At 34.8% G+C, this 12,020-nt stretch overlaps 1 protein-coding gene across 3 annotated transcripts in view; it reads left to right on the top strand.

Moving 5' to 3' along the window:
- The window catches only part of LOC110456024 (serine palmitoyltransferase 1-like), an 18,090-nt gene extending 7,353 nt beyond the window's left edge, over positions 1–10,737 (top strand). The window contains exons 6-17 of one of the 3 annotated variants that reach the window (XR_002463544.1): positions 2,061–2,193; positions 2,561–2,690; positions 3,531–3,620; positions 4,281–4,388; positions 4,616–4,711; positions 5,369–5,465; positions 5,839–5,893; positions 6,234–6,351; positions 6,865–6,938; positions 7,386–7,478; positions 8,247–10,445; positions 10,484–10,737. Coding sequence is in view for 2 of the 3 variants with exons in the window: in XM_021506539.1 (XP_021362214.1) it covers positions 2,061–2,193; positions 2,561–2,690; positions 3,531–3,620; positions 4,281–4,388; positions 4,616–4,703; positions 5,112–5,119; positions 5,369–5,465; positions 5,839–5,893; positions 6,234–6,351; positions 6,865–6,938; positions 7,386–7,478; positions 8,247–8,256 (1,004 nt within the window). In the remaining variant the exon portion in view is untranslated. Of the gene's footprint in view, positions 1–2,060; positions 2,194–2,560; positions 2,691–3,530; positions 3,621–4,280; positions 4,389–4,615; positions 4,712–5,111; positions 5,120–5,368; positions 5,466–5,838; positions 5,894–6,233; positions 6,352–6,864; positions 6,939–7,385; positions 7,479–8,246 lie in introns of all 3 variants that reach the window. The other 2 variants (XM_021506539.1, XM_021506538.1) reach the window with 2 other exon arrangements.
- Positions 10,738–12,020: the final 1,283 nt, after the last annotated feature.

Raw genomic sequence — 12,020 nt, 5'->3', positions numbered from 1 at the left:
TCTTTCTCAAATTTTAAATGTAGGTTCCCCTTGATCCCTCGTTGTGTATGTTATATTTTGAGACTGATCATAAAAACAAAATGGATTAAAAGAAGAACTAAACAGATCTTTCTCATATTGCAATGATCGATTCTATTTCTTTCACATTAAGTACTGTACTAGTAAATATGTGAAATGACAAACTCACTTTGAAGGTTGGCTTTCATACACATCAGTATTAAGTTTAGATCAAAAGTTACCTCAAGGTGCATTTACTGTTAACATGACTCGATCAAACAGATTAGAGGAAAGAAGAGAAAAGATCGAACTGACAAAGAACTAATGAAGATGGTACAAAGGTGGGCGCCAAGATCTCTCTGGGATCTCTTGTAGTAGGATAACATGACAAGGTATTAAGTTAGCAACCAATTTGATTATCATTTACATAAGATAAATTTGATAGGGATGTAAATGCAATGAAAATTCACTAGCATTCAGATTCATACCCGTACTTACAACAAATGTAAAAATAGATTAATTGTTTTAGTAGTCAAATTAAACATATAACACCTAATACATGTATATCTAAACAAACTACTAAATTTGAAATACCCAGTGTGGGTCGCCATCTGAACAAACTACTAAAATTGAAAAATCCAGTGTGGGTCACCATCTAAACAAACTACTAAATTTGAAAAACCCAGTGTGGTTCACCATCTAAACAAACTACTAAAATTGAAAAACCCAGTGTGGGTCACCATCTAAACAAACTACTAAATTTGAAATACCCAGTGTGGGTCACCATCTAAACAAACTACTTCATTTGAAATATCCAATGTTGGTCACCAACTCGCCATCTAAACAAACTAATTAGTACACTAGAGTTGTTGATCAAAACTTACCCTTTAAAGTTAAATTGGTTTATATGTACATGGTTTGATACACCAGTTTATGGAGGTGACAACCAGTGATAGTGTGACATTGTTTGTATGTACATGGTTTGATACACCAGTGTATGGAGGTGACAACCAGTGATAGTGTGACCTTGTTTGTATGTACATGGTTTGATACACCAGTGTATGGAGGTGACAACCAGTGATAGTGTGACGTTGTTTGTATGTACATGGTTTGATACACCAGTGTATGGAGGTGACAACCAGTGATAGTGTGACATTGTTTGTATGTACATGGTTTGATACACCAGTGTATGGAGGTGACAACCAGTGATAGTGTGACATTGTTTGTATGTACATGGTTTGATACACCAGTGTATGGAGGTGACAACCAGTGATAGTGTGACATTGTTTGTATGTACATGGTTTGATACACCAGTGTATGGAGGTGACAACCAGTGATAGTGTGACATTGTTTGTATGTACATGGTTTGATACACCAGTGTATGGAGGTGACAACCAGTGATAGTGTGACATTGTTTGTATGTACATGGTTTGATACACCAGTGTATGGAGGTGACAACCAGTGATAGTGTGACATTGTTTGTATGTACATGGTTTGATACACCAGTGTATGGAGGTGACAACCAGTGATAGTGTGACATTGTTTGTATGTACATGGTTTGATACACCAGTGTATGGAGGTGACAACCAGTGATAGTGTGACATTGTTTGTATGTACATGGTTTGATACACCAGTGTATGGAGGTGACAACCAGTGATAGTGTGACATTGTTTGTATGTACATGGTTTGATACACCAGTGTATGGAGGTGACAACCAGTGATAGTGTGACATTGTTTGTATGTACATGGTTTGATACACCAGTGTATGGAGGTGACAACCAGTGATAGTGTGACATTGTTTGTATGTACATGGTTTGATACACCAGTGTATGGAGGTGACAACCAGTGATAGTGTGACATTGTTTGTATGTACATGGTTTGATACACCAGTGTATGGAGGTGACAACCAGTGATAGTGTGACATTGTTTGTATGTACATGGTTTGATACACCAGTGTATGGAGGTGACAACCAGTGATAGTGTGACATTGTTTGTATGTACATGGTTCGATACACCAGTGTATGGAGGTGACAACCAGTGATAGTGTGACCTTGTTTGTACAGATGTACATCTCGACCTGGAGGAAAAGTTTGCCAAGTTTATGGATTGTGAGGAAAGCATCCTGTACTCTTACGGTTTCGCCACCATAGCCAGTGCCATCCCAGCCTACTCCAAACGAGGGGATGTCATATTTGTGTAGGTTCACTTCTGTAAATATTGTTTAACAACTTATGTCTTGACTTGCATCAGGTCTTTATAAAAATGGTATGCATGTTGTAGTAAATTATGTACTACGGATCTGAGTTTTTTGTTTTTACTCAAATATTTGATTCTATGTTACAATAATATTGTTGAAAATTGTTTCTTAGCCTTCCTGTTAACTGATTTTCTAAGCATGTCACTACCAACCTGTAATAGGCTTTAATTCTTAAAAGTACTACGTACTCAAATTCTTATGATAACTAAAACAAATATTAAAAAAACAATTATTTTATTTTTGGTTGGAATTGTGAGAGAGAAAAAAATGGTATATACCCCCGGTACAACCCATTTCTGTCAACAGAGACGACGGAGTGTGTTTCGCCATACAGAAAGGCCTGGTGGCATCTCGTAGTGCCATCAAGTGGTTCAAACACAACGACATGGAGGACTTGGAGAGGCTGCTGAAGATCCAACAGGAGGAGGACAAAAAGGTAAACGGGCAGGCATCTGTCAGAGGGGTCCTGGTGATCATTGTAATAATTGAAAAGATATTGCGATGTCTGGATCAAACAAATTATGTCACACACGCAAATATACATACATACAATCTATTCAGTTTATATGATAGTAGTGTATGCACCATGAAAAAAAGAGAAAATGAAAAAAAACCTGATTGTAATTATTCGTGGATTTTTTGTCCCATAGGTTCTTCAGTTTTTTTAACCAGTTCCTTTGACATATGTACAGGGTATAGACAATAACATTTGTCTCATTATAGCACATGTTTACTAAAGATGGGTTCCCACTATTCTTTTGGCAGTAATCACATTGGAAAAATGGAAAAAATATGGTTGTTTTTCCAGTATCAGAAAAGTTTACAACCAGTGAAATCTTATTCAAAAATGTCAAAGTAATCAATGATTTTATGTTTAGTACAAACCCTTTGTACCATCAGACATTATTCATATGGCACGCTATTTATGATATCCATTCAAGGTAGTACAGGTATATCATTTGTCTGCATGTCGTGGTACAGGAAAGGAAAGTAGCCCTTGTTCGGACTAACCTCATCTAGATCTCAACACAATAATTGTTTGATAATCTAATATATCATACTCTCCAGGTTATTTAGTAATGTTTAATTCACAATAACATCGAAGGTAACACATTTCTTAATACAAATGGGATATTGATGGTTACTTTCATTTCCCAGAGCGACAGTTTATTTGATATTTGAAACATTTGTGATATTAAAGGAGAACTGGGAAAGAGGTGTAGTTATTTTTGCTAGTTATACTGTACATATAATGTGAATATTATTTGTTTGTCAGATTCCCAAGAAAGCCAAAGTCACTCGGCGCTTTCTAGTGGTGGAGGGACTATACATGAACTATGCTGACATTTGTCCGCTCCCTCAACTGGTAAGCTGTACTCGTAGTATTGAAGTAGGGGGGAATGTGTTGTTATATAATACCTGATATTGTACTTTTTAACATGCACATAATCTTAAGTTTTCTTGTTGTTGAAAACCACTGAAAAACAATTCATATGATATACCATCTTTTTTAACGAGAATTTCATAGATATTATTTTTGTAAGATCTTGTTAGAAAGCCCCACCTGCTCCCTGAACATACAATTGCTGAATGTCAGAATGAGTTTTAATGCACAAATAAATGCAAAATTGAATTTGACTCCATACAAGACAGAATAATAATAATAATAATAATAAACTTTATTAAGTGTACAACAATTATAAAACAAGTTATATCAACTTATATTAACAAGGGGGGAGGGGTTCTTAATGTGGGAGGAAACTGGAGTACCCAGATTAAACCCAAGTGGTCAGGCAGGTAACCCCATACCTTTTCACGTCCGATCCACTGCGCCACCTGACCACGAGACAGCAACCTAGACTAGGATCACTTGTTAATATCAAAGTTTTGTATTATTCCAGCTCTAAGACAATATAGAAGTAAAATGTTATCCCAAACTAAGGAAGTCAATGTTGAAGGGATTTGGAAATGATTTTAGATTTAAGGACTTGTAATGAAAGCCAATTATTGATCAAATTGTTTTCAGGTCGCACTGAAGTGGAAATACAAGCTGCGACTGTTTATGGAGGAAAGCCTATCCTTTGGTGTCCTAGGGGCGAATGGCAAAGGTGTCACAGAGTACTATGATATTTCAGTAAGTAAAATGGTGTAAGACACGAACTCTGAAATATGACCCTTCCTCATTCTTGAATAAAACAAAAAAATTATAGCTTCCATGCAAAGTTAAGCATAGACTCCAATGAAACTTTGTGCATATTATCAGTATGAAAGAAAGTTGTAAATTATCTATGGAATATTTTTCACGAGACACTTTTTAGTCCACCATCATCAGCAATACTAAGACATTTCCTTGAATTTCAGCGAGATGAGGTAGACTTGATTGCTGCAACACTTGAAAATTCCATGGGAACATGTGGAGGCTTCTGCTGTGGGAAAAAATATGTAATAGATCACCAGGTAAACTTACCTAACATATATAATAGAACACCAGGTAAACTTACCTAAAATATGTAATAGATCACCAGGTAAACTTACCTAAAGTATGTAATAGATCACCAGGTAAACTTACCAAAAATATGTAATATATCACCAGGTAAACTTACCCAAAGTATGTAATAGATCACCAGGTAAACTTACCTAAAGTATGTAATAGATCACCAGGTAAACTTACCTAAAATATGTAATAGATCAACAGGTAAACTTACCTAAAATATGTAATAGATCACCAGGTTAACTTACCTGAAATATGTAATAGATCACCAGGTAAACCTACCTAAAATATGTAATAGATCACCAGGTAAACCTACCTAAAATATGTGATAGACCACCAGGTAAACTTACCTAAAATATGTAATAGATCACCAGGTAAACATTAATGTATTAAATCAAATTACACCCTAGTTTTCACTAGCAACATTAACAAGTCATGTTTTAATTCTTATAATAGTCAATGTAGAACCTTATTGTCTCCAGTGAAAACGAGGTGAATATGACTATACTCCTTATAGTTGTATCTGCATTACTTCCACATACAGCTAACTCTGAACCTAGTTTCCTTGACCTAGAGAGTTGATTTACGAATCGATATTTGATTTGGCTTGTTTTCGTTGTCAGCGTCTGTCTGGTATGGGGTACTGTTTCTCTGCCTCCCTGCCTCCCATGCTGGCCACAGTAGCTATAGAGGCACTTCGCACTTTGGAAGAGGATCCATGTAAGTCAAAACAGTTTGATAAAGTTTTCAGAAAAAGGTAATGATGGAAAAGGATAGTTAATAAAACTGTAAAAATATAAACAGTCAGATATATTAAAGTTGAAGTAGCAAAGCATTACTTTCAAAATGTAATTGAAGTTTGAAAAATTAGGTTTGCAAACTATACAGTTAGAATCTTGAACAAATGTTGATATACTTATGTAACAAACTGGCTTTTTATGTAAACACTCAGATGTATTAAAGCTCAAGTACCAAGGCTTCAGTTTCAAGATGTAATTCAAGTTAGGGTAAATTGCAAACTATACAGTTAAAAGCTAGATGAATGTTGATATAGATATGTGCAATGCATGATATTATTTGTCTTCTTTTTTAGCTTTGCTAACCAAACTAAGTCACAACTGTCAGAGGGTTCAGGAGAAATTATCTAGGTATTACACATGTCTTTGTTACTTCGCTATTTTCGCTGAGCTAGTGGAAATAATTTCGTTTCTTGATAAAGATTTCCAATGAACTTTCGCTTTACGTTTTCACAACAAACCTTGGCTGTTAACAGGACGTTAAACTAAATGAAACCAAAACCAATCACAACAAAGATGAAAAGGAAAGGTTAAGAATATTTCAAATCTTCAGACAAAAGTTGAAAAACCTCTGAAATGTGAACTGAAAATTTCCAAGAAAATTTAATTAATCAGTTTGATTTATTTTCAAAGCTGGTAAGGGAAGAAAGTATTACGAGTGAATTTTATTTTTGTCTTTTATATTTAACAGAATACCAGGAATACAGGTACATGGTGATCCCGTCGCTCCGATAAAACACGTAAGACTTGAGGAATTAAACGATGACCGATCCATTAACGTACAGACGCTGGAAAAGATTGTAGACAAGGTAAGTCATAAAAAAGGACATGTATGTAATTGCTGAATCTTTTTTCAAAATCATGTCTGTAAACCACACTTAAACCAAATTGCTGAAATCAAATATGTTCAGTTTCTCTTTGGCTGACATTTCAAACTGGTGACAGCTTCTCGTTGCCACATGTGACGTGAGGAAATTGTTGTTTTGATCAGCAGAAGAGTATCTAGCCTCTGACGTAGTCGGCAACCAACAACACTTCTGTCATAGAAATTATCACTACTTCACAATCTTTTTGCTTTACTTGTCCACTATTTCTTTCTTTATTTTTTTCACATGCGTCTGAGTAAGTTTTGTCCATTTCTGAAAAATTTACTTTGTTTATTGATGCATTTGATGTACGGGAGATACAGCATTTGAAGTATGGGATATTTTACACCTGCAGGTAAATATTTGATATCCCCCATACCAACATTAATAGATTCTCTTATGTTTTGTATATATAAAAATATTGTAAATTTATGTAATTTTTGGGTGTGATTTCAGGCCAGAGATCTAAGTGTGGCTATTACAGTGTCGAGGTATCTGGAAAGTGACGAACATATCACACCGAGTCCAAGGTAATTAAACTGTGTTAGATAGTCGTGTTGATGATATAGCGATGTGACTGGAACTCTCAATGGAGGTTCAGAATAACATTCATCAGTTTGGTATGAATGATAAAGGCAAGTTTGTGTTGATCACAAACGAGAATTGAAAACTGATTTTGCGAGTTGCCTTGTCAAGCAAAGAGTGTAAATGATCTGGTGTCTCAACTCTAACCTGCTAAAAACAACTCACTAAGCCACAGTGTGCCGAATTAGTTAAGTGAACTATCAACAATCAAAGAGACATTTCACCAAATTCCATTTTAATACTGCAGGCAGTCAGGGGGACGGATAACATCTAGATAAACTTGTCTGAATAGTTAAATTGACTCTGATAAAATGGTGTTGGAATTAATATGATGCATTACATGTATCTTAAATTGAACTGTTTTGTCGTCATGATACGTTGCTGTGTTTCAGTATAAGGCTGTCCGTCAATGCTAGTCTTACAGACGAGGAGATTGACAGAAGTGTTGAACTTATAGGCAAGGCTTGTGCAGCAGTGCTCAACAGGTGGGTAGCTCCTGTCAGAATATATTAACAAATACAGAAAATGAACAAAAGAAATTCTGAGAGAGAAAAAAACACTTTCATTTAAGCAACCCCTTAAAGCTTTTATGGATGTTATGTCATGTTCAACTTTTAGGTTCTTACCCTAGTCCCCAGATTATAGTAATAGTTAGGTCAAATCATTGTAATACTTGTCCTCTGTAACCAAGGTCATGGTCATAGTTATAGTTAGATCAAATCATTGTAATGCTTGTCCTCTGTAACCAAGGTCAAGGTCATAGTAGTAGTTAGGTCAAATCATTGTTATGCTTGTCCTCTATAACCAAGGTCATAGTAATAGTTGGATCAAATCATTGTAATGCTTGTCCTCTGTAACCAACGTCAAGGTCATTGTAACAGTTAGGTCAAATCATTGTAATACTTGTCCTCTGTAACCAAGGTCAAGGTCATAGTATTAGTTTGGTCAAATCATTGTAATGCTTGTCTTCTGTACCCAAGGTCAAGATCAAAGCAAGAGTTACGTCAAATCCTTGTAATGTTTGTCTTCTGTACCAAAGGTCAAGGTCAAAGCAAGAGTTAGGTCAAATCCTTGTAATGTTTGTCTTCTGTACCAAAGGTCAAGGTCAAAGCAATAGTTAGGTCAAATCCTTGTAAAGTTTGTCCTCTGTACCAAAGGTCAAGGTCATAGTAAGATTCAGTTCAAGTCATTGTAATGCTTGTTCTCTGTAAATCTGTTTACATTTTGTCAAAATGTTGAATTTTGTTTTTCAGCTATTCATGAGATGATGAAGACCTTATTAAGATGTTGTGATCTACTACAGAATACTGACAATTACTAACTGGAAACTGGGAACAACTGGTCATAACAGAGCTTTATAAAGCTTCTCTGTAGCTGGGAATAACTGGTCATAACAGAGCTTTATGAAGCTTCTCTGTAGCTGGGAACACGTGGTCAACACAGAGCTTTATAAAGCTACTCTGAAGCTGGGAACAACTGGTCATAACAGAGCTTTATAAAGCTTCTCTGTAGCTGGGAAACTGAGAAATTTTGGGAAATGACAAAGATATTGGCATCTGGTGAAACATTTGCATGTCATTAATTTTGAAACGAATTATCAAATATTTGAATTCAGTGCATAATGGCCGTAACTATATCGTCATCATCTTCATCAAGGACAGATGTTAAAGTTCACCACAAGAAAAAAGTGCTGCTGATGTCATGATGCGCTTTTGATTTTGGCACAGAGATAGATACACAGCTTACTTAAGGTTCAATCGGAATTTCATTATTTTTGAAATTTACAGTGCTGTGTTGTTTACACTTGTGTGTTATATGAGCATTGAGTTGTCCAGTTAAGAATTCTTCAACATTCATCCTAACATCATTGTGACTGGTTTATCATTCAATATCAGAAAGTTGCTACGCTCCCATCCTAGCAGCTGTGAAGATTAGATCAAGGAAGACGATGGAGAAGTACCAACACCAAGGCATGTGTGTTTTCACATGGCGTATATTGTTTTTATCATGTCTACACCTCGGATTGTGTATTGTATGTGTGGCATTTATTGTTTTTATCATGTTTCAACGTTAACTTATTCACCCCTGAAGACTCATTTGAACTCCTCCAATTCAAATGTTGGAATAGTTCATTATGAAATTTCAGGGGTGAATGATCTAAGGTATGTGTATTGTGACAGGGAGGTGTTTTTATCTTCAAATGGTAAGGCTAGGCTAACCGCCAGAAAATTTACATACATTTTGTTTGTACCAGAGAAAAAGTATACATGTGTATAAAAAATGCCTTTGTATGAAAATTGCACGACTGGCTGAAGAGCCTAGATATAGATCACAGATCACTAGAAAGTATATGTATTGTATATATAAGTAAAAATCATCGTTACTGTAAACAAGATCAAAAATATTATTTTTGTACAAACGTGTTAAATGATTTAGTTTTCATGTGGCATGTGATATGTGATATGTGATTATTTTACCACTTCTTTTTACCAAATAGTGTTTGTCCAAAGTTTTTGGAGAAATCCATTTTTGTTTCTTTCAAATGTCTACATTTAAGATAGAAGTAGGCTTCTAGTTTTTATAGGTTTATAGAATTTTGTATTTCCTCTTTTCCTTATTCTTGTATAACTGTTCTGTAGCAAGGTAGATAACTCTTCTTCTAATATTTTTTTTATTGTATGTCTTCCCTAAAATACCAAAAGTTGATCTCTGATCTACAAATCCAGTAGCTGATAACTTAATTCTCCCTGTAAATCCTTTCTTTTTTGTAGGCATCTATTTTTGCAGATCTTAAAAAATATATGTTTATTTTTGTTCAAATTTTTTGAATAAATAGTTGAGATACTTGAATTCTTGATGGAGTCTACTGTCGAATTAATGCAAAAATTTGGATCCAATGTAACATCAATGGTTGCAGTATCTGTCTTCACTAAGGACAATATGTGTTTTGCTTAAAAAGTAATCCGAAATAACGGACTCCTTTGAAAACAAATTTGATGGGGCAGAAACATTTTTCATCTGTCGGACAAAATGTATTTTTGGTTGATACATTTTGTTGCATTATAGTTTCGTGTTAACTTTTACTTCCTTGTCACTGTGGATTGTTGTATTTTGTGTTAATGGTGATACTGGGACACAATACATGATCCTCTACACGCCTGCCCATCAGTCATGACATACAGGCCATGACCACATCAGATCTGAACAGGTTCTACTGTATCAGACACCGTCACATAAAACAGAGGTCTGTAAGAGATTACACATCATAAATCTGCAGTAAAACCTCGCTATACTGCCATCATTTGTCCAGAAAAATGTCGGCATTTTAAAGGGGTTTGGTGATATATTAAAAGAAGTATATAAAGGAATTCTTAAGAAAACGAGAAAAAGGGACCTTGAAATATGTTGGTGGTATGTGAGGTGGTAAGTGAAAGGAGGGGCATTATATCAAGGTTTTACTGTATATATAAACGAGGGGCATTATATCAAGGTTTTACTGTAGTTTATGGTTAATACTGTATATCACTGTGGGTTGACTGATGTAAGAATATCTAATATATATTTCTGTTGTGACAGGTTCAAAAATATGGTATCTATGCATGTTTTTTTACACATTTTCATGTGACCATATGTAAAACAAAGGTGATATATGTATATGTTTAAGAAACTATTCTTAATGTGAAGTTTTATATTTGTCCATAAGTTAAGTTGAATTCGAGTAAACTACCATCTTTAATTCCTGTTGACAGTTTTGGAATTATTTCTGTATGCAGCCTTAACCCTTGATTGTAATGGGTTTATTTTCTGGTTTTCTCCATTTGTATAAACTTTCCTGTGAGTACTTGAAAAATGGGAGCTTTTTACTGAAACGTTTCCTGACTATATATGGAGACAAATCATTACTGTGATGATAATGGAGATGGAGTTTTGGGAGTTATCTCCCCTTGGGTATGATTTAAAAAAAAAAAAAAAAAAAAGGCCTATACACCAGCTCATGACTGATGAAACTATGTATTTGTTACTTTTATTTACCTTTATATTCTTATAATTTTATGAAGCTACAAATAAATAAACAACTGTTTTCAATGATAGCTTAAAATTCTCTCAGTAACCCGTGCCCCATTGTCATATTTTGAGAGTACGTGTAGTAAAAAATTAGTTCACTCAGTAGTTTTTAAGGTTTAAAACATATTTTGTTTTACATACAGCATAAGGAATCTGGTTCAAGTCAAAGGGGAAAATAGAGGGATAAGTTTTTGAATGTATTGGTAATACAATACAGAATGTTATGTCTGTGGCTGTTAATTTTCAATACATGGCTACTTCAATATTCTTAGCCTTCAACTCTTTAGAGTAAATTACACAAAAAACACTTACCCAACCCTGTTAAATTATTTCTGGGATAATTAGTAAGAACATCAATGATTGTATAAAAGTTTCATGATTTTAGGTACAGTGTACTCGGTTCTAGGACCAGCACTGGTATAGTAGATTAGGACACAGGCAGTACAATTTTAGTGGTCACTGTGAAATCGCTAATTTTCAGGGGGTATGTGATTTCATTGATTTTGGGGGTATCCACGAATTCATAGGTCCACGAAGTAATAACAAGTTTGACATAAAGCCATTCTCCATTTGAGTGGGTACTCGTAATCCACAAATTTGTGTACACTAAAAATGTTAATTTGTCAGGAATACACGAAATTCAGGCTCCATGATAACATCTGATTCCACAGTATTTCATAAAGTGTAACTGTATTTTACATACATCTAGGCCGTATTAGGTAACTAATAAAAAAAACTAGTATCTCCTGAAAAGATAAAAAAAACTGGACCGACTCTGATGTTTGTTCAATATGTCTTCTTGATCATCCTAATTTCATGTATTAATCATTTCAGTAGCAGCGCTTATCAAAACCCTTTCATTTGCTATTTATTTGTTTAATTTAAACAAGTTTTCTGGCTTTTGAAGCCCAGGCTGATAATGTACCCCTGTAACTATTGAAGCCAAGACTGACAACATTTCA

Source organism: Mizuhopecten yessoensis, unplaced genomic scaffold (assembly GCF_002113885.1).
Source record: "Mizuhopecten yessoensis strain PY_sf001 unplaced genomic scaffold, ASM211388v2 scaffold8469, whole genome shotgun sequence".
Taxonomy (NCBI): Eukaryota; Metazoa; Mollusca; class Bivalvia; order Pectinida; family Pectinidae; genus Mizuhopecten; species Mizuhopecten yessoensis.
This window is presented reverse-complemented; position numbering and strand designations above follow the sequence as displayed.